This window comes from Oryx dammah, unplaced genomic scaffold (assembly GCF_014754425.2).
Source record: "Oryx dammah isolate SB20612 unplaced genomic scaffold, SCBI_Odam_1.1 HiC_scaffold_2, whole genome shotgun sequence".
Taxonomy (NCBI): domain Eukaryota; kingdom Metazoa; phylum Chordata; class Mammalia; order Artiodactyla; family Bovidae; genus Oryx; species Oryx dammah.
The window spans coordinates 91,951,910-91,973,616 of record NW_024070186.1 but is presented as its reverse complement, the minus strand read 5'-3'; the positions used below and the strand labels follow the sequence as shown (position 1 = coordinate 91,973,616).

At 37.1% G+C, this 21,707-nt stretch overlaps 1 protein-coding gene across 6 annotated transcripts in view; it reads right to left on the bottom strand.

Moving 5' to 3' along the window:
- Positions 1 to 21,707, bottom strand: part of GSK3B (glycogen synthase kinase 3 beta) — a 212,386-nt gene that overhangs the window by 10,213 nt on the left and 180,466 nt on the right. For 2 of the 6 annotated variants that reach the window (XM_040251086.1, XM_040251075.1), the window contains 2 exons: positions 9,215 to 9,313; positions 4,182 to 4,231 (listed from right to left, as the gene is read on the bottom strand). In XM_040251086.1, coding sequence (XP_040107020.1) covers positions 4,227 to 4,231; positions 9,215 to 9,313 — 104 coding nt within the window. In that variant the 3' untranslated portion in view covers positions 4,182 to 4,226. Of the gene's footprint in view, positions 1 to 4,181; positions 4,232 to 6,110; positions 6,167 to 9,214; positions 9,314 to 21,707 lie in introns of all 6 variants that reach the window. The other 4 variants (XM_040251047.1, XM_040251038.1, XM_040251066.1 and 1 more) reach the window with 3 other exon arrangements.

Genomic DNA, 21,707 nt, shown 5'->3' with positions numbered 1-21,707 from the left:
GAGTCTATGGTTCTATGGCTCTGCTACTGGGTATGGCAAAGGGAGTTTGTACATGTATTGAGACCCATTTTATTCTGTATGACCTTAGAGGTAAAAATGACAAGTTGGGCAGTCCTATAGTGAAACTAAGGGCAAAGCTCTAAAGTATTAGGTTCCCCCAAGAGTACACCAGGCTATGACTTTTGTCCTAGAGTAGATTTTTATGTACAGAATTCCATATCTGATATACATATTTTCCAGGAGAGGAGTCACAGTTTTATTTTCAGAGTCTTAAAGATCTGTAAGAGCTGCTAGATAACTGAATCATGGATTTGATGGGCAGCTGTCTCAATACTGAGGAAACTGTACCATCTGGTTGCTTAGGTGGTAAACCAAAATTTCTCACTGTGATCCTTTACTCTTACACTCCTGCCAATGCATCACCAAGTCCTGTCCATTTTCCCTCCAAATGTGTCTGATCAAATGTGTAAAATGGGGAGGGGAAGGAGTGTGAAGGAAAGGTCCCACATTTAGAAACTGGGGCCAAAAGGTTTAAATAGAAAAGTAGAAAATAAAGGAACAGGTCAGGTGGAAAAGGAAAGAGAATAAACAAGGGAGCTGGGGTTCCAAAGGTTCAATATTCCAGAACTATAAGTCTACAAAAGTTAAACCTAACTGATACAAGTGTTCACTGTCTGGCCCAACAGCAATAATGGAAATGTTCTATCTGTACTCTCAAATAGGATGACTGCAAGCTACATTTGGTTATTTAAATTTAACTGAAATTAAATAAAAATAAAACATAGTTCCTTATTTACTCTAAACACGTTTTCAGGCTCTCAAAAGCTATAAAATCATTATTGGCATATCAGTGAAAGAGCATATTTCAGATATATCAAATCCTTTTTTGTGCTTTATGTGTAAAATATACTTGGGAACTTTAAGTATACTTTACTTACTTTATTATGCTCTCCTAAGCCCATTTTGTGCATTTCTATTCATGAGCCATCCTAGTTTTATAATTCAGAACTGTCTCATGACAGCTCAACTCCTCTAAAAGATAAAGTTTTGGAGCCTTGGGCTATGTTGTGTGTACTGTTTACACCCTAAGATCCTAAGCCTCTTGATGAAAGTCAAAGCGGAGAGTGAAACAGTTGGCTTAAGGCTCAACATTCAGAAAACGAAGATCATGGCATCTGGTCCCATCACTTCATGGGAAATAGATGGGGACAGTGGAAACAGTGTCAGACTTTATTTTTGGGGGCTCCAAAATCACTGCAGATGGTGACTGCAGCCATGAAATTAAAAGACACTTACTCCTTGGAAGGAAAGTTATGACCAACCTAGACAGCATATTCAAAAGCAGAGACAATACTTTGTCAACAAAGGTCTATCTAGTCAAGGCTATGGTTTTTCCAGTGGTCATGTATGGATGTGAGAGTTGGACTGGGAAGAAAGCTGAATGCCGAAGAATTGATGCTTTTGAACTGTGGTGTTGGAGAAGACTCTTGAGAGTCCCTTGGACTGCAAGGAGATCCAACCAGTCCATTCTAAAGGAGATCAGTCCTGGGTGTTCTCTGGAAGGTATGATACTGAAGCTGAAACTCCAGTACTTTGGCTACCTCATGTGAAGAGCTGACTCACTGGGAAAGACTCTGATGCTGGGAGGGATTGGGGGTAGGAGGAAAAGGGGACGACAGAGGATGAGATGGCTGGATGGCATCACTGACTCGATGGACGTGAGTTTGAGTGAATTCCGGGAGTTGGTGATGGACAGGGAGGCCTGGCGTACTGCAATTCATGGGGTCGCAAAGAGTCGGACACGACTGAGCGACTGAACTGATAAGGTCCTAATCTTAGATGTTCCTATTCAAGCCTGTTCCAAGTGGAAATGCCTCTACTTAAAACTAGGTCTCACATTAGTGTTATTAACTGACACATGAACAAGCAACACTGTTACAAAGAAAGGTATATCCCAATGTTACATTTAAACTAAAATCATACTCTACACTAATGAAATCAAAGTATCAGCACTAAGGGAAAGGATTTGATTTTCGTTTTTTCTCTTTATAATGTCTACCATGATTTTGATGATTTTGTGTGTATCATAATGAGGAAGCACTTCTCAGCAAAACTATCAGCACCTGTCTTATCATAATAATATTACAAGGAAAAGGTGTGGCATGAGATACCATGGTGGATTCAGTCATTTAAAACACAGAACCGAAATTCAAGAACCAGTGAGGCAATCAATCCAGCAGCAAACCTGGAGGGCTTATCAACAATACTGTTTATACTTGGTCAGCTGGCACCAGAGAGATCTTAACTGCTGTTGTGTTCAGGGGCAGAACACTTAATTAAGAGGCTTGGTTGTTCAAGGTAAAAAACTGAAAGCCATGGAGACAAAGGATGTGTTTTCTATCTTTTAAGTTAAAAAACTTAGTTGAGGAACAAAGAATAAGAAAAGGCATATGAATATAAACAGGTGACTTCAAGTAAGGAACTGAGGAACACTGGAAGAATACCCAGAAGAATGTCTGATAGGATATTCACCAACTCAATCAAGAAGATTTTACAATACTTTTGGAGGAAGGAGGAAAAACCCAGGTAAAATTTTTGACCGAACAGGAAATAACATGTTTTACATTAAAATAAGCAATTTCCTAGAAGTGATACTTAGTACTGCTGTGGTGAAAATAATACCAAGATGGTATGACTCTAGGTATCTATATGCAAACTCAGTAAGTGAACTTGAAATCCTAACAGAGGGTAGATACAGTCTCAGATACAGTCTCATTGGTGTCAGTGACATATGGATGGAAGTCTATACTTCAAAACTTCAAACACAGAGCCAATAGGAGGAAATGGGCATAGAACTGTCCCTAACAAAGATACCCACCTTCTTCATCTACTAAGTTGGTAATGCATAAAAATACAGATGTGCTCATGTACATGCTGTCCTCCCATCTCCCTCACCCTGCCCCCCACCACTCTGGGCCGGCTAGTGCTGAAGTAATGGAGAAATGAAAAAAATATGTGCATTACCAGTATAAAATGGGACAAGCTTTCTGGATGACAATTTGACAGTATGTACTAAAAATTTTAAACTTCCTTACACCTTTTGACTCAGGAATTCCTCTAAAAATTGAGGCACAACTCAAATGTCCAATAAGGAATTAGTTAAATAAATTACGGTATAGGTTTAGAATACTAGTTGAATACTATAAAGTCATATATCACCTTCCTCCATATACCATAAGCCCAATAAAAAAAAAGCCAGTCTCTCTGTCCACTCATAACTAGACTAAAATATACAATATAGTGTTACCTTTGATTTTCTTTGGAAGTGAGAATATGGAGAGTCTTACTTTCTAAAATAACTAGATATTATGTGTTTTTTTCATACATAACTAGACACTATGTTTTTAATAGAGAAAAACCCTTACATTTGGATTAAGATAAAGCGAAAATAGACAGGAAGACCACCACCTGAGGGCATGCACTGTGGATTCCACAACTAGACAGGATATGGATGCAGCTTTCCCAGTGCACATGATAAAAGTGCCACAGGCCAGCGACACTTGGGGAGGGGATGGACGGAGGGGACTGTCACTTCAGAAAAGTAAATAGTCAATACACTGACTCAATGTAACACTTTGTCAAATTCAGTGGAGACAAACAATCGGAGAAATTATTCCGGGTTTAATTCTGTCCAGCTAGAAAAAAACTGGCTGGTAATGGAGAAGGTGGCAAGGTGACAGGAATTCTGTGGTAAAAATAAGTGTAACAGAAAAAGGGACCACTAGCCCTGGCTAAATCTGAACCCTGACTTTAGCAAAATGCATTTCAAAAAGTTCAGGGAACAAATAAGTATGCTTTTGTAGTTAGAATCTTCAAAAGGGGCTAATACCTGATAGGAAATAGAAAATTATAAACAACAAAATTCTGACCAACCAAATAACTGCATACACTCTCTTTGCAAAGTAAAAGGAGAAGGACCAAAGAACCCAAATAAAAGGGTTTTTCTTGATGAGCTCATAATTTATAAAGTAGGGCACACATCCCAGGAAGAATAGAAAAATAAAAATGTGAACTTGTCAGAACAAGCCAAATTCAGTTTGAGGTTAACAGCAAAAGGTTTTCAAAGCAAGACCAAGAAAAGTTAAGCCCCCTGACCAGGTAAAAAGACAGAGAAGACAGACCTTGTCCAACTCTTATCATGATTCCCTTTTCTGTTAGAAGGGTTTTCAACCTGGAAAGGATATAACAAAAATCCTAATAAACAAAATGCAGCCCAAGGAAGTTGAGGGAAATCTATACATTTTAAATGTCTTTAAACCCAGAATCTATAGTCTAAAAACACATTCTAAAACGAATTACAGAAATTCAATTTACAAATATTTAAGCACTAGAAATTCCTTTTAAGTCTTCAACAAAATTTTTTCATTTCCATCTTTGACACAGTTTCTTTCTTGATGGAAAAAATCTGAAAGTTTTCTTGACAAAAGCAAAGTATTTTTACTAATTTTCGTAACATTAGTATGTAAATGAATATTGTACGGTTGGTCTCTAGTTAAGCAAACAACAAGAAGGGTAATTTAGAGTTATTTACAGAGCATTAGAAGAATAATCCCTAGTAAGCCTTGTCTAGTCCCATTTAACTTATTTTATCAGTAACCTGGGGAAAGGCAAAAAAAAAAAAATCTAGTAGGCTCTACCTTGTCCTCTTTGATATATTTTATTAGTTGCTTAGAGACAGGTCAAAAATTGGTTTGTTTATAAAATGTGCAGATGACAAATAACTATATAGAAAACTAATATTCTGATATTTTAGAACATATTCAGGATTAGGATTTAAAATTCTCATTAGTATGGAGAAGATGCTAGCCATAGCCATTATTAAAATCTGAAGGACTTTTGCAAATAAGAATTGGGTTGGTTTTCTATAACGCCAGAGTAGGATCATTGAATGGAAGAGATACATATAAGGGAATAAATTTCTAACAAAGTGCTATAAAGATCGAATGTGCTACTGAATATTCTAGTTTCTGAATATATACAAGTATGGGACACTAGCTTTCAGTAGATAATAAGGAGAGTAAAATGAAGTCAGTGGTTTTCAAATTTCTTTTAATAGCAGAACCATTGCACTGGAAGAAACCTTACCCAGAGGACTAATACAAAACAGAGAGAAAATTGCTTTAGCTGAAATTCCCAACTACATCTTACACTTAACTTATCTGGCACTGGATCAGATGATCTCTAAAGTAATTCATATATGATCAGTAAAACTATGATTTCTGAAGATTTACTACTCTACAGGGTCCAGATGAATGGTCTCCCAAATGGAATGAATGGGAGGATCTGTTGGGGGTGTGGAGAAAAATCAGATAGATACAAACATTGAAATTAGAAATTATACCTTATGGTCTGAGAACAGTGTGTACACTTTTCAGAAGTTTCTTGTGTCAGTCAGAGCCACGGTCAGATATAATGCCCCCAGGAACTGACGTGTTTTAAAAACGATTTAAACAATGAAAGTTTTTGAGAAAAAACAACCTCCATATCCACTGATTAACCACAACTGTTTTAATATTTGTATATTTCTATCTAGTCCTATCCACATGCAAATACACATTTAAGTCCAGTTACCAACATGGTACGTAGGATTTTAAACTTTTCTCCACATAATTTAAGATGAATACTTCCACAAATCTAAGTTTTATAATAACTGTCTTTTATAGTTACATAAAAATGGAGATTTCATAATGTACTGAATCATTTTCCTACTGCTGACCATTCAGGTCATATTTGCTCTCCTTTTTGTTATTATGTAACTTGTTTACTCACTAAGTCTGACTCTTGCAACCCCATGGACTGCAGTGTGTATACCATGTCGGTAACTGCCTAAACGTATATTTGCATGTGGACAGGACTGGATAGAACTACCTACTCTTATTTAGTTAGAGGTACATATTGCAATTCATTCACCCAAACGTGAATTACTGTGGTGCTGTAGCTAGGGTGGGTGATTAGAAATTCTAATTTTGAAAATTCTAAATTAGAAAAACTTCCAGGTTCAGATTTTCAAGGTCAGAGGCTTTGGAGTTTAATATTTTACTTCTTCATACCTTGGAGCAGACCTGGAAATGCTTTGTCATGTCGGCAGGCATTCACTTCCTCCCTGCTTGGGTGGAGATGGGATGTCCATTTATTCAGGTGAAGCGAGTCATATATTCTTTTGTCATAAAAGGATGGATGTCAACCCTGTCTTTCACATGGCTGGTTTTTAACATTTACGAATCTGTCCTTACTTGGTAATAACAATAAAATGGTGTTAACAGTTTCCTTTCACTGAAGGCCTACCATGTGACCAGGCAAAGTGTTAAGCAGTTTGTACACTTTATATCTTACTTCTCATTACTCTATGTGGTGGGTATGTACTATTCCTATTGTACAGATAAAGAAATTGATGCTAAGAGAGACAGCAAACAACATGTATATTTTAAGATCTTACTAAAGAATGTAACTTATACTACCAAATACTTATTTAAAATATGTATACATGCACATACATATGTATTTACTTAAATCTGGGCCATTAAGGCCATTCAGTCAATCCCTTCATCTAGATGAGCATTCCCTAAGTTATGTTAGGTGACATTACTTGGCTCCCATAACTTTGGGCCCAAAGAAAACTGTTTTGCTTTAACCATATTGTAGTGTTGTGCCTTTAGCTCATACTGACGGGCGTTTAAAACTTTCCAAATGGAGTCACCATTACATTTATTGCTGAAATGATGGTAAGAGTTTCATTTACTCTCTCTTGTGTGTGCACATGCTCAGTTGTGTCCAATTCTCTGAGACCCCGTGAACCCTAGCCCACCAAGCTGTTCTAGCCATGGAGATTTCCAGGCAAGAATACTGGAGTGGGTTGCCATTTCCTCTTCCAGGGGATCTTCCTGACCCAGGGATTGAACTTATACCTCTTTCGTCTCCTGATTGGCAGGCGGATTCTTTACTACTAGCTTATAGTACCAAATTTGCAGCCCTAAAGGAGAACTACTTCTCAAACAGCAGGGTCAGAAATACTGTGCTTCTCCTAAGCCACCAGTGTGCTTTTCATCTAATGAAATATATGGGAAATTTTAAACAGATATCACTTTTTTATTTAGCCACTAGGAAGCTTACTGAAATATCTGAAATCCTTCCTGGTATTAAGATACACAAGGCATGTATTTCTTTAAACTAATTTTAGCTCTGCCCTTAGTCTACTATTCCTATAAAATTCCTCATATCCTGATCTACTTCAACTTTAAAGTAAACTCTCAGGATCAAAGCCCAATGCCAGTTTCCATATTTATATTGAAATCTGATTTTAACAGCTATAAAAATGTATATACAGCAGTAAAATTATTTTTTGATGACTGCTGTAACTTGTATCAAAGCAACATCAAAATCAGATTATACTAGGCTCCTACCAGGCAGACAATTTGCCCCAAATCTTAGTTGTAATCATTAACTAGTATTTCACATTAAGAAAATGATTTAAAATTACCCAAAACTTACCAATCATAATTCTTATTGTATTCATAGTCTAAAACAATTCCTATAAACTTATAAACTAGCTCAACAAGTCAATGTGCTAGTTTGGGATCAGGGCCTATTCAATGTTTTAAACAATCAACACAATCTATAACCTAGGCCAGTGATTTAAGTTGATTAATAGCTCATTGAAGCAATTCTGTCTTCCTTCTAAATACAGGTCATAGTTAAAAGCAAAAGAAAAAAACTCTATTTTTTCATTTAAAAACTTCAGAGCATATTTCAGTACATATTTGATTTGTACCATACTACTTGAGGAGAGCATTGCCACTCACTTTATAGATTGAGAAAATGAACAGGATATTACTAAAATTAATGAAGTTCAAATGACTTTCTCAAGGTAGCATGTTCTGATGAAACTAGAACTAGAAAAGAGACCTTTTGTCCTAGACTTTTTCTGGAATGAAGATGGGCCACAGATTAGAATGAAACATTGTCAATCTTTATTAGCAACATTCAAAAGATTAAGATTGGATAGGAACAAACAACTCTGTCAGACAATAGGAGGTATATTTTGACCTCACTGTTGAATGCTAAGAACTAGTAAAAGTGAAGTCACTCAGTCATGTCTGACTCTTTGCGACCCCATGGACTATAGCCCATCAGACTCCTCCATCCATGGAATTTTCTAGGCAAGAGTACTGGAGTGGGTTGCCATTTCCTTCTCCAGGGGATCTTCCTAACCCAGGGATTGAACCCAGGTCTCCCACATTGCAGGTAGATGCTTTACCGTCTGAGCCACCAGGGAATCCGTAAGAACTAGTTAATGCAAGGTTTTATTTCCTGGAGCATAAATGCCCTTGGGCAAACATTAATATGATCCAACTAGGTTCAATGCAACAGATGATTAAGTAAAAATGGAGTCAGCTCCTGACATCTGCATTTTGGAGGCTGTGGGGGGGGTCCAATTGTGCTATCTATTTCTAACTTCATTTTAGCTGTCCTTCGGAAGACCTTCAGTTCACTCAAGGGTTGAGTATTTTCAGAAGATTGTAATGCGAGTAATTTTAATTAAATGAGGTCCCAATATGAACCAGCTCCAGGACCAGCAGTATGCTGCTGCTGCGGCAGTATACCTGAGCTCTAACCTGGGAGATCATTTGGGTATTTTTGGGGGGCAGGGGATAGACAAGATTTAGTCATATTCTGATCTAAGTCTTAGCTAAATGAATTTGCATTGCAGTTTCAGCCGTTTAAATGATTAAATTACACCAATCTACATTCCAATTTCTTGAACATTTGCCTCTTCAGTATATTAATATAATTTACATTCAGGGTAATGGAATTAAAGTGAATTATCTTCAATAAGATTACATTTCTGAAGACCATTTTCTGCTATAAGCATCTCATTTAATATATTAATCAAGAAATTATACAGAAAGCATGATTTTTAAAATAACAAAGTGACATCACTTATATTATAATAAGGTATTTATACCTTATATATATAGCATTTATGGGGTCCTTTCAGCTTTTTGGAAATTAAAGCAACACTTTATTCACATTTAATCATTTGGCTATGCTATGTTTTTGATAGCTGGAAGGTACTAAACATTCACATTCAACAAATGAGATAAAATGGAGACAAAACCAAATCATGTGTTTTTAGAAGAGACTTCTGTGTCCTCACCTGAGGCTGCTGTGGTATTTGAAGGAGTTGAAGCAGCTGCTTGAATCCGAGCATGAGGAGGAATAAGGATGGTAGCTAGAGGTGGATTACTTGACAGTTCTAGAGAAAAGGTAAGATATATGTATTAGAGTCCATTCTTAACTCTGTTGTGAAACTATTTTATTGGTATCACTAAACAGAAGACACGGCATTACAACACTGGTTTAACAGAAAAAAAGACACGATAAACCTACATCTGAAACTAAATCATGAGCTAGTAATTAACCTATAGAGAAAGGCCACCAATATGTTGTGATACATAACAAAAGCACTATCTGCTAAAATATTCGTGTATCTTTGAGAACTAAATATAGGCTGGGGAAAGATACTGGCCAAAAGTCTGAGGATAAGCATATTAATAAGATATATTTCCATCGTTCATTAACTTAAATATACTAGGTTTCCCCCTGCTACTCTGACAATATTTGACTGCAGGAGTTGACAGTGATAGGGTCACAGAAAAGAAAATATAACTGCAGTCTGTACACTAGCATGCACAGACCAACTTACTTGATGGCAGGTATGATTTATCCAAACAGTAGTGGAAACAGGATTTAAGAAACATGTTAATTCTCATTGCTTTTACTGATAACAAAAATGTCTACTGAATCCTATTTTGCTTTTTAACTTATTAAGACTGTTACTTTTTAAAAGTTAAAAGTAGGCTTTTATCTGCATGTGAAAGTCTTTGTCAACTGTGTACAAACTGGCTTTCTTTAAAGAATCAAGTGCTGTATATGAATCTTGAGAAATAATTTTAAGATGATATTTGATCTAATAATGTAAACAGTTACTGAGATGTGGTGGTGAGCTTGTACATAAAAGCATCTGGTGTTAATTTCAGGTAACATGATTGTTCTTCCAGTCTGCCTGGGATAACCCTGGTTTGTTCTGGCATTTAACTAGTGAGTGCTCATTTCTACTCTAGTAAGTGTTGTTATAAAATTCTACCTATTATTCTAATAATTTAAAGGAATAATTATACAACCATACTAGCTACAGGAAGGTGTTATCCTCTGAGCTACAAGTAATAATTACAGCATGAACTAAAAAATGTTAGGAAATAGTGTTTTCTTTAAAGCAAAATTCATATAATGTAGAATTAATCATTTTAAAGTATATAATTTTGCGGCCAACCAGTCCATCCTAAAGGAGATCAGTTCTGGGTGTTCATTGGAAGGACTGATGTTGAAACTGAAATTCCAATACTTTGGCCACTGATGCGAAGAGCTGACTCAATGGAAAAGACCCTGATACTGGGAAAGATTGAGGGCAGGAGGAAAAGGGGATGACAGAGGATGAGATGGTTGGATGGCATCACCGACTCGATGGACATGGGTCAGAGTGGACTCTGGGAGTTGGTGATGGACAGGGAGGCCTGGAGTGCTGCGGTTTATGAGGTCACAAAGAGATGGACACAACTGACTGACTGAACTGAAATGAACTGAATTTTGTGGCATTCAGTACATTCACAGTGTTGTGCAGCCATCACCTCTACCTAATTTCAAGAAATTTTTATCACCCTAAAGGGAAACCTTTAAGCAATTACTCACCATTCATCCCTCCCGCCAGCACCTAACAAGGGGAATATCATTTTAATGCAGAACTTTAAAAATGTTCTGGTACAAAGTCCCTGGAAATATTGACTTATTCAACTTGGTGCCTAAATATCTAAACTTTGTACTAAATCTGATACTCAGATTCTGGTAAAAAGAAGCAACATGCTGATGTCAAGATATATGGAAAATGAATGGCAGGAAAAGCTTAAAACTGAGAGAAGACTATTCATTATATTTTCCCCTTCAAAGAGAAGACTTAGGTCATCTCATCAAATAATAACCTTCTCTGAGTTGGAAAACCACTGCCTTAATGATCAGTTTGAAGAAATGCTGTTTTCTCATAATCAGCTGTCGTAGCTATTTCACTTCTCACTGAGATACAGAAAGAAGCTATGTAGTTTTACTTAAATCAGTCTAATTTTAATGCATCTCACACCTACAAAAACAGGAGAATCCCTGATAATTGTCGGGGCTGATGACTTTACAGTTCTAGGAACAGAAATTAATGCAAGATGTGGTAATTACTCTTCAGTAATCTAAAAGACAGTCAGACTTACCATCCCAATTAAGACTAAAATTTCCTAAAATAGCTTCTTTAAAGTCCACCCATCCATCTACCCACCCACACCCTCATCCAACTAACAATACTGAGCATGAAAGACTGTGTTGGGTCCCGGATAGACAGATAAAAAGATAGTTGTCTCTGTCTATTCAACAGAAATAGAAAAATGGAAGGACAATTATACAAATAAGCTGGCAAGAAAGGTACTGAATCAAATCAAGACAGGTGCACTTTTAAATTAAGAGATCTCTATGGCCATGTACCCAACATCTAAAAGAAAATCCAGGGACTTCCCTGGTGGCCCAGTTGCTAAGACTTCATGCTCCCAATAAAGGGAGCACAGGTCTGATCCCTGGTCATCAGGGAATTAGATCCCACATGCCACAACTAAGACTTCACACGCCGCAAGTAAAGATCCCACCTGTCGCAAAGAAGACCGAAAATCTTGTGTGCCACAACTAGGACACAGCACAGCCAAGTAACAAACAGAAACATTTAAAAAAATAAGAAACCATATTATCTTCATTTAAATGTTTTTAAAAAGCATATACAGCCTTTTAATTACAGTCCTGTTGTTGACTTTGGGGCACAGATGCTGTGAGGCTATTTTCTTCCTTTTGTAAAAGTATTTAAATTTATTTACTTTTAATTGGAGGATAGTCGCTTTACAGTATTGTGTTGGTTTCTGCCATATATCAGTATGAATCAGCCAGAGGCATATGTACGTCCCTCCACTCAAGCAAAATATTTGAAAAAAAGTAAATGCAAAAAAAGAAAAGATGACCAGATATTTTAAGAGCTACCGTTGAGATAATCTTTAAAATAAATTGAATATAAGTGGGTTGTGGTCACGTACTGCCCACTTTCTCCCATTCACTCACTCATTTACCAAATCATCTATTCTTTTTTTTTTTTTCCAAATCATCTATTCTTGTGTATATGCATATCCAATTGAGAGCCATGGTGGTTCTGTATCTAATTCTGGGTAAGGGTGTATATATGCGCATATGTGTACACACATACATGTGCAAGGCTTGAGAAAAACAATCTTCTTTTTCTCTAAATAATATAGGAAACAAGGGAGCCCATATTATTACAGTGGGGCTAGCCATGGAGAAGAGGTGGGAAGAATGAGACTGTGTTATCCCAGAGACATGGATCAAAACAAAATGGAAACAGGTTCCAGAAGGTTTTAGAAAACTTAATGTGTGATAAGGATTTCTTCAACCAACTAAAGATGCCATAAAACTACTCATTAAAAAAATAACATAGTTTATCAGTAAACATTATGAATGCTTTGACGGTGAATTAATCATTATACGGTCCACCATCAAAACACAATGCATAATTTGAGGAAGAACAAAATGAATTTAAAGATAGCTATCAATAAGCCAACCAAGATAGGTATCAACTGACCAAAAAGATAACCAAACTCATTTAACTAAAACTATATTAAAAACTATAGAATAAAAATTCCCATGAAAAGACCACCATTAAGTTAAGCAATCTTTTTAAATGTTAACAACAACAAAACCTAAATCTAGTTGCTGATAAAACCTGAAGTTTTCCTTGTCTCTCTTCATCTAAATGTAAGATTTCCAAATTTACTGATAAGGCCAGGTTTTTTATTTTTAATTTAAATTTTCGGGGCTAAGGAGTAGGTGTAGGAAGATGTAATATATATATGTTCAAACTGTGTTGAATGAAAACTGAGGATAAATTTGAGAACAGTAATCAATGTAGAAACCAGAAGGAAGAAATCAACCCTTTAGTAACTAAACCTACTCTTACAGTAATAATAAAATACCAGGCATAAGGTAGAAGGGGATCTTCTTTCTCTGTTAACTTTGAAAGGGCTCAACCTGCAAAACCCCTTAGAGTCACTAAGAGAGGCCAATTTTCTTTTTCTTCTACAAAGAATTTGAGGCCTTCATGTGTGTATGAGGTCTCTTAAGAATAGATGAAAATGGCCAGTGGTTGTCTATATAGTCAAAACTGCTATTTTTTTTTTCCTATTCACAAAAAGGTTTAAATGATTTAACAATGGCATGCACATTTTATTTGTGTACTTTTCTGAGGGGTAATTCAAATGTTAGGATGGTACACTTTGATCTTACACATACTGAATTCTAATGTTGCTTATCTGAACATATACTGTTTAGATGAACAAGTAACTCCATCACAACCGCTTCTCTCCTAACAATTTCAAAGTGCCCAGGAAACCTCTCAGGTTTCTGTTGTTGATGACATACTCCACACTCACCCAGAAAAGTAAACACTAAACTAAACAGAAGATCAGACAAATAGTCAACAAACTGCAAAGCCTGCTCCTGATGCTTGATAATACTGGCAATGTTTCATAAGCGGACTACATGATAGCTGTATAATCCCATGACTACTTTGCCTTGGAACTGCCCAAGAGGGAGGGTCACAATTTATACTAGTCATCCAAAAATGTGTGAATGTATTTTGTACTGAATTAATAGTAATGATACACTTAGAAGTTATCTAGCAAAATGTTAGTATTTTTAAAGTCCTGATGATTAAAAAGAATAAGCTTTAGTAACCTGAAAATGTTAGACTCCATTCTTATTCTTTTTAATTAGAGGATAATTGCTTTACAAGGCTGTGTTGGCTTCTACCGTACAACAATGTGAAGAAGCCATGTATATATAAATCCCTTCCCTCTTGAGCCTCCTCCCTCACATCCCATCCCTCTCGGTTGTCCCAGAGCATCAAGTTGAGCTCCCTGTGTACACAGCAGCTTCCCACTAGCTCTTTCACACATGGTAATGTATATGTCAATGCTTCTCTCTAGAGAATGGACCCAATTGAAAGAGTAGCAGAACTCCATTCTTGATGAAATGTAATAAATGTAGCATTACTGTAAGTTGTTTTATCCAACTAAAAATAACCTTTTTGAGCATTTAATAATAACAGGTACTGCTAATATGTTGAATTCTATAGGAATTATCTTTTTTTGGTATCCATTTATACCATGTTTTACATATCACATGCTTTCAAGCTCTGTGTTTTTAGCTTTATTTCTCATTTTTTCCTTTGTCTTTCTGGAGTCAATTCATTTTTATAATCAGAATTCTGGAGCTATAAGTATACTTAAATATCTTTTAATCCAACGACCTTATTTTTGTTACATCAGGAAACTCAGAAATAGTGCATGGCCAAGGTCTGCACCTAGTTAGAGACTAGGAAGGAGACTTAGGTCTGACTGACTCCATATGGAACACTGCATCTCTTTATTATCCCATCTTTATTACCTTGGCTATAAATCACATACCACTAATATTCTGATCTTCCTGGAAGTGTATCTATAAATCACATACCACTAATATTCTGATTTTCCTGGAAGTGTATCTGTCCAAACTACCCACAGAACTTTAAGTCAAGATATTAGTCTTTCACCGTTTGTTCCTACACCATTCCACATTCTCTCTAGTAGTACAGTTAAGGCAGCAGAGCCACTCAAACCTCTGGGAAAGAGAAAACAATTCTTACAAATAGTTTGATAATTTAGATCCTAAAATTCTGAGTACATTCGACATTATACATCAGTAATACTCTGGCTGCTGCTGCTGCTAAGTCGCTTCAGTTGTGTCCGACTCTGCGATCGCAGAACTAAGCTAACTTGCCCACCTTTAGAGCACTCGTGACCTTCCTAAGCATTCCCTGCAGCGTATTTCCTTGGTTTCGCTTTCAATAGCCTAGAAGAGTACAGCTTACCTAGAAATTTCACGCTTCTAAATTGACTCTTACTCTAAATTTTACTCTTCTCTTCTTTAGCTATAAAAGTATGAAAGAATAATTCTGACACCAAATCGTCTGATAAGTATAAACAGCTCAATCTCTTATCAGAATATCCACTTACTTATACCCAGATTTCCTGAAGTCCATTTATAAGGATCTTTTATAGATATTTTTCATCCAAAAGACCACAACAGAGAAACGGGGATAGTCACATTAAAAGTCTATAGTTTATTTATTTTTAAAAAGGGACTTCCCTGGTGGTGCAGTGAATAAGAATCCACCTGCCAATGTGCCAGTGGAGGCAACACAGGTTCAATTCCTGGTCCAGGAAGATACTACATGTCGTGCAGCAACTAAGCCTTTGTGCTACAATTACTGAGCCCACGTGATTCAACTACTGAGCCCACGCCCCGCAACAAGAGAAGTCACCACAAGAGAAGCCTGCACACTGCAATGAAGAGTAGCCCCTGCTCGCTGTAACTAGAGAAAAGCCTGTGTGCAGTGATGATGATCCAGCACAACCAAAAAATTAAAAATAAATATTTTTTAAAAATTAAAAAAAAAAAAAAAAGTTTTTTTAAAGGAGGGGCATTGTAAGTTAAAGCAGGGCATGAGTTTCTGTTTAGGATTTACTTGTTGTTGTTTAGTCTTAAGTTGTGGCCGACTCATCTGTGACCCCATGGACTGTAGTTGGCCAGGCTCCTCTGTCCATGGGATTCTCCAGGCAAGAATTATTGGAGTGGGTTGCCATTTCCTTCTCCAGGGGATCTTCCTGTCCCAGGGATCGAATCCACGTCTCCTGCATTGGCACGTGGATTCTCTACCCCTGGACCACCAAGGTAGTCCCATTTGACTCATATCCTACATATTAATATAAATCAAGAGCCCCTATCTTATGTAGACTTATTCTTGCTATTATCAGTTCAGTTCAGTTCAGTCACTCAGTCATGTCCGACTCTCTGCGACCCCATGAATTGCAGCACGCCAGGCCTCCCTGTCCATCACCATCTCCCGTGTTCACCCAAACTCATGTCCATCGAGTGGGTGATGCCATCCAGCCATCTCATCCTCTGTCGTCCCCATCTCCTCCTGCCCCCAATCCCTCCCAGCATCAGAGTCTTTTCCAATGAGTCAACTCTTCACATGAGGTGGCCAAAGTACTGGAGTTTCAGCTTTAGCATCATTCCTTCCAAAGAACACCCAGGACTGATCTCCTTTAGAATGGACTGGTTGGATCTCCTTGCAGTCCAAGGGACTCTCAAGAGTCTTCAACAAATAAATCTAACCCCCAAAAGCCCCTACTCAACGTAAGAATATCAGAAAACATTTTACAATCTCAAGGTGACTGAAGTACTATATCTACACTTTAGATGTGGCCTAGGATAAAGTAGGCTAGAAGAAAATGCCCAGGATATAGAAAACCTGATAAGCAGGTGGGCTGATGGTATTTCTGTGTATCTCTATTTCATAATAGAAAAACTGATTTAAAAATCATTGCCTTAAAGATATGGAGCCTCCAAATCATCAATAACGAGTCACAATAGATTTTATAAACAAGGAGTCTACTCTCTCAAATGAAGGAAGTGCAGCACTCTGGTAAGCCGGCCTTCTCTAACACTTGCTGTGTTGCTACCTCTAACATGTCCTCAACCTCCTGCTTTCATCACTTTCTTTAATACAATCCTGCACTCATCTAAGACATCTTTCTTTGATCCCTTCCCCATTTCCTTTTGTTTTCTATCACTCTTCCTTTACTGTCCTTTTTTACTTGTTCTGGAACTCGTCTGCTATCTCATCATTGCTTTCCTCATGTCTGGACACTCCTGTTCCTGTATTCAAAGACATCTGCAGCCTGCCTGAGTTTCATGTTGCTTTCTAGATGCTCCAAATATCCTGTTTTAACTTGCATTTAAGCAGCTGCCCCTTCTTCTGGTCTAACCAATAAGCCACTATTCCTCCTACTTCCCCACAAATCAACCATCCCCTCAGATAATCCAGCTAATTGGCAGAGTGGTAGACTCTTCAAACTAAGTCACACTAATGTAAACAGTTGATAATCTTTACTTGTATCTGCCCAACACCCATCCTATGATATGACCTTGGGGGGAGCAGGGAGACAATGCTTTACTGGATAAAAATCTCATAAAAATTGGACAGAAAATTTGAATTGAGGATGTGTGTGGTGGAATTAGTTGGAAACTCATCTTTAAATACACAAAATCACCTGTTTCCCTATACATTTCAGTCTTGGAACAGTAAAGAACTGGTAAACAAAGAAAATTGATTTCTGTTGGGAATTCCTGATTCTATTTGCTTCCTAAAGTCTGACTCAGTCATGTCCAACCTTTGAGATCCAATGACTGAGGGAAAGCAAGAGAATGGTTACTTTACGGTATGCTGAAGGTCTGTGCTGGCCTCCAAGTCCTGGAAGTAGATAACACAGTCAGTCAGGGGATCCTAGTACACTGAAGCCCTAGTTCTAGAAAAAAGAGAGGTGTAAAAGTCTACGAGTTATAGATCCAGAAGGTCAGAAAGATCTCAAAGTTTTTTTGTCCGGTATCTGTTCACCTCTCTTCTCCCTCTAGTTAATTACAGAAACACTTGTTTTGATTATATGAAAGTAATATTAATTACCATTTATGGCTATTTACTTATGGCACAGTAGCAAACATCAAATTGTAGTTAGCTATAAGCTTGACTATATTTTGGGGCTTCCCTTGTAGCTCAGTTGGTAAAGAATCTGCCTGTAATAAAGATCAGGGTTCGATTCCTAGGTCAGGAAGATCCCCTGAAGAAGGAAACGGCAATCCACTCCAGTATTCTTGCCTGGAGAATTCCATGACAGAGGAGCCTGGCAGGCTACAGCCCACAAACTCGCAAGAGTCAGACACGACTTAGTGACCAAACCACTACCAACTTACTATATTTTACTCAAATGTTTGATCTTTGTAGTTCTGTTCATATGGTAGTTTGCTTTACTAATTAAAACAACAGTTCCAACAAGAAAAAGGAAAATTAGAAATGCCCAATAAGTACTGGCTGAATGGGTTAATAAATATTGTGTATATTTAAAGTGGGTATCAACTGTTCAAACATTGAGCAACTAGTATATGTAGATCAGGGACTACCTTTGGTTCATCTGGGGAAAGTAGTACAGACTTCACTGAAAATTTGCTGAGGATAGAGAAGGGTTTTATTCTATCTACAGTAGAATACTCACTAATGACACCCACCATCCCTCTATTCTCTCTAGCTATACAACCAACTGGAAAGTTAGTTCTCTTTCTTTAACCTCTTATTCTGATCATCCATTAATTGTTATTAATTAGTATGTGCTTTAAAGTTGCAAGTATTTGTGAGTATGTAGATAAATGGGAACCCTCGTAACATTGCTAGTAGGAATGTAAAATGTGCAAGTCATTATGCAAAATGGTTTGGTAGTTTCTCAAGAAATTAAATACAGAATTACCGTATGATTCAGTAATACCCCCCAAACTGAAAATGCGTACTCAAATGAATTCATACTTGTACACAATAGTCATAGGAGAACTATTCACAATAGCTGGAAGGTAGTCACAAAGCAAATGTCAATCAACAGATGAATGGATAAACAAAATGTGGCAAATCCCTATATGGCATATTCAGCCCACGCTATGGACTGAATGTTTGTGTCCCCCATGCGAAGAGTTGACTCATTGGAAAAGACTTTGATGCTGGGAGGGATTGGGGGCAGGAGGAGAAGGGGACGACAGAGGATGAGATGGCTGGATGGCATCACTGACTCAATGGACGTGAATCTGAGTGAACTCCGGGAGTTGGTGATGGACAGGGAGGCCTGGCGTGCTGCGATTCATGGGGTCGCAGAGTCAGACACGACTGAGCGACTGAACTGAACTGAACTGAAAACTTCATATGCTAAACCCCTAAATCCCCAATGTGACGGTATTTGAAGGTGGAACCTTTGGGAGGAAATTAGGTCATGAATAGGATTAGTAAGAAGAGACACAAAAGAGGTGATCTGTCTCCACCATATAAGCAAGAAAAGTAGCTGTCTGCAAACCAGGAAGCAGCCCTCATCAAACACTGAATTTGTCAGCCTCCAGAACTGTGAGAAATAAATGGTTGTTGTTTAGTCACCCAGTTCATGGGTGTTAAGAGTTGCCTGAACTGATTAAGACATGATAGAACGAAAATTATATTTGTTGTTGCTTAGTCACTAAGCTGTGTGACTCTTTTGCAACCACATGGATTGTAGCCCGCTAGGCTCCTGTCCATGGGATTTCCCAGGCAAGGATACTGGAGTGGGTTGCCATTTCCTTCTCAAGGGGATCGTCCTGATCCAGGGATCAAACCTATGTCTCCTGCATTGGCAAGTGGGTTCTTTACCACTGAGCCACCCGGGAAGCCCATAATGAAATATTATTCTGCCATAAAAAGGAATGAAATACTGATACATGCTACAACATGGATAAGCCCTGAAAACATGCTAACTGAAAGAAGCCAGACACAAAAGGTCACATATTATGTGGTTCCATTATATGAAATATCCAGAAGAGGTAAATCCATAGAGACAGAAAGCAGACTGGTGGCTGCCAAGGGTCAAAAAAGGAGATAGTGGAGACTGAATGCTTAATGGGTATGGAGTTTTCTTCATGAGCAATGAAAATGTTGTGGAATCTGAGAGAGATGATAGCTGTATAACACTGTGAATGTATTAAACACCACTGGATTGTTTACTGTAAAATGGTTTATCTTATGCTACATGAATTTTATCTCAGTTTTTCAAAAAGCTTAGAAATTCATAAAATAATTTAGTTGTTTTAAACTTTATTTTCTTTAGTAATAATGGAAAATTATTAGTGAGTGACTAAAGAATCAAATGTGATTACTTCAGAAATGATGTATGTGAACAGCGAAACAATCTTGATTTTTAAAATCTGAACAAATACAAGGTTTAAGCAGTATCTCAGTTTCAATGAACACAAACAGGTGCACACACACATTGAAGAGTATGGATCAAAATATGTCTCAATTTACGGAGAATTATTCTCCAAAATATATCCATCACAAATATCACAAGATGCATCATGTGTATGTATTTGAGTTTCTACCAAGTTGTTTACTTAACAAGGGGCTGTCTTGATTTGTATATTTTGAGAAACAAAGTACTTGCTGGAGGAAATCCTTAGCATGGAAAAAAAAAGATCAAGATACCCTTTAAACTTTGGGAAACTTTAGTTATCTGACAGAAATGGTAAAAAATGAGGCAAAAAAAAAAAAAAAATCTAGCACTGACTTAGTAGTTTCTCATTTCAAGATCCACGGTTTTACTGGATGTCACCGTACTCAAAACGCAGTGAGCGCAAACCCAGTGCTCTATGACAACCTAGAGGAGTGGGATGGGGTGGGAGGTGGGAGAGAAGTTGAAGAGGGAGGGGACATATGAATGCCTAGGGCTGATTCATGCTGATGGATGGCAGAAACCAACACAATATTGTAAAGCAAATATCCTCCAATTAAAAATAAATAAAAATTAAAAAAATCTTATAGATACTACTTTATAAAGCAATCCACTAATTATATTATGCATAACATGACACATTTATGTAAATAGATAAATGTAGATTTTCCAATGGTGGTCTGAGATTCAAAAAGAGCTTCATATCAAAAAATTTAGGTAATATAACATAAAAAACTATATAGATGGTTCAAAAAGTAGCTCTACTGATTACAAAGACACAGATGTGAAAGATGCATATAGAGTTTGAAAAAAATTGTTCTATAAAATTTGAGATATAAAAAACAATTCCTAAAGTACTGTGTGTGTGCTCAGTCTGACTCTTTGTGACCAACCCCATGGACTATAGCCCACCAGACTCCTCTGTCCCTGGATTCTCCAGGCAAGAATACTGGAGTGGGTTGTCATTTCATTCTCCAGGGGATCTTAGCGACCCAGTGATCTCTTGCCTCTCCTTCACTGACAGGTGGATTTTTTACCACTGAGCCATTTGGGAAGCCCAAACTAATATTAAGTTTGTATAATATATAATTTAAATCTATTTGAATTAACAGAAAGAACCCTTTTGCGATCTTCTAAATGGGAAAACAGAAGATCACTTTATATTCAAGGGTTATCAGCATTAGCATTAGAAAAGAGCTACACGATAAAATCATAAAGTGATTACTTTGAAAGCTAAAAGTAATTCTTTCAGGACTGTGATTAAAATTTCTCTATACTTCCTCTATATTTTTAACATTTTCTTCCATCTAAACGTATTACTCTTGATTAAAACAAAAGCAGTTAAGAATTAAAAATAAAATTTACTTTCTCAAGATCTCTAAAATTTTTATGACACAGAATTAATGAATTTCTGTTGTGGAAGAGAACAACAGTCTCCCAGTCAAACCTTCTGCCAAATTGGAATAATCTTACCTACAATATTTGACATCACCCAGCTTTTCCCTGATCAGTATTTTGAAAACATCTTGTTCCACTATTATCAGTTGAAAACATCTTTATTGATTCCTAAATATTTATTTAGTCTCTATGCCAGGGGCTGAGGCCTTT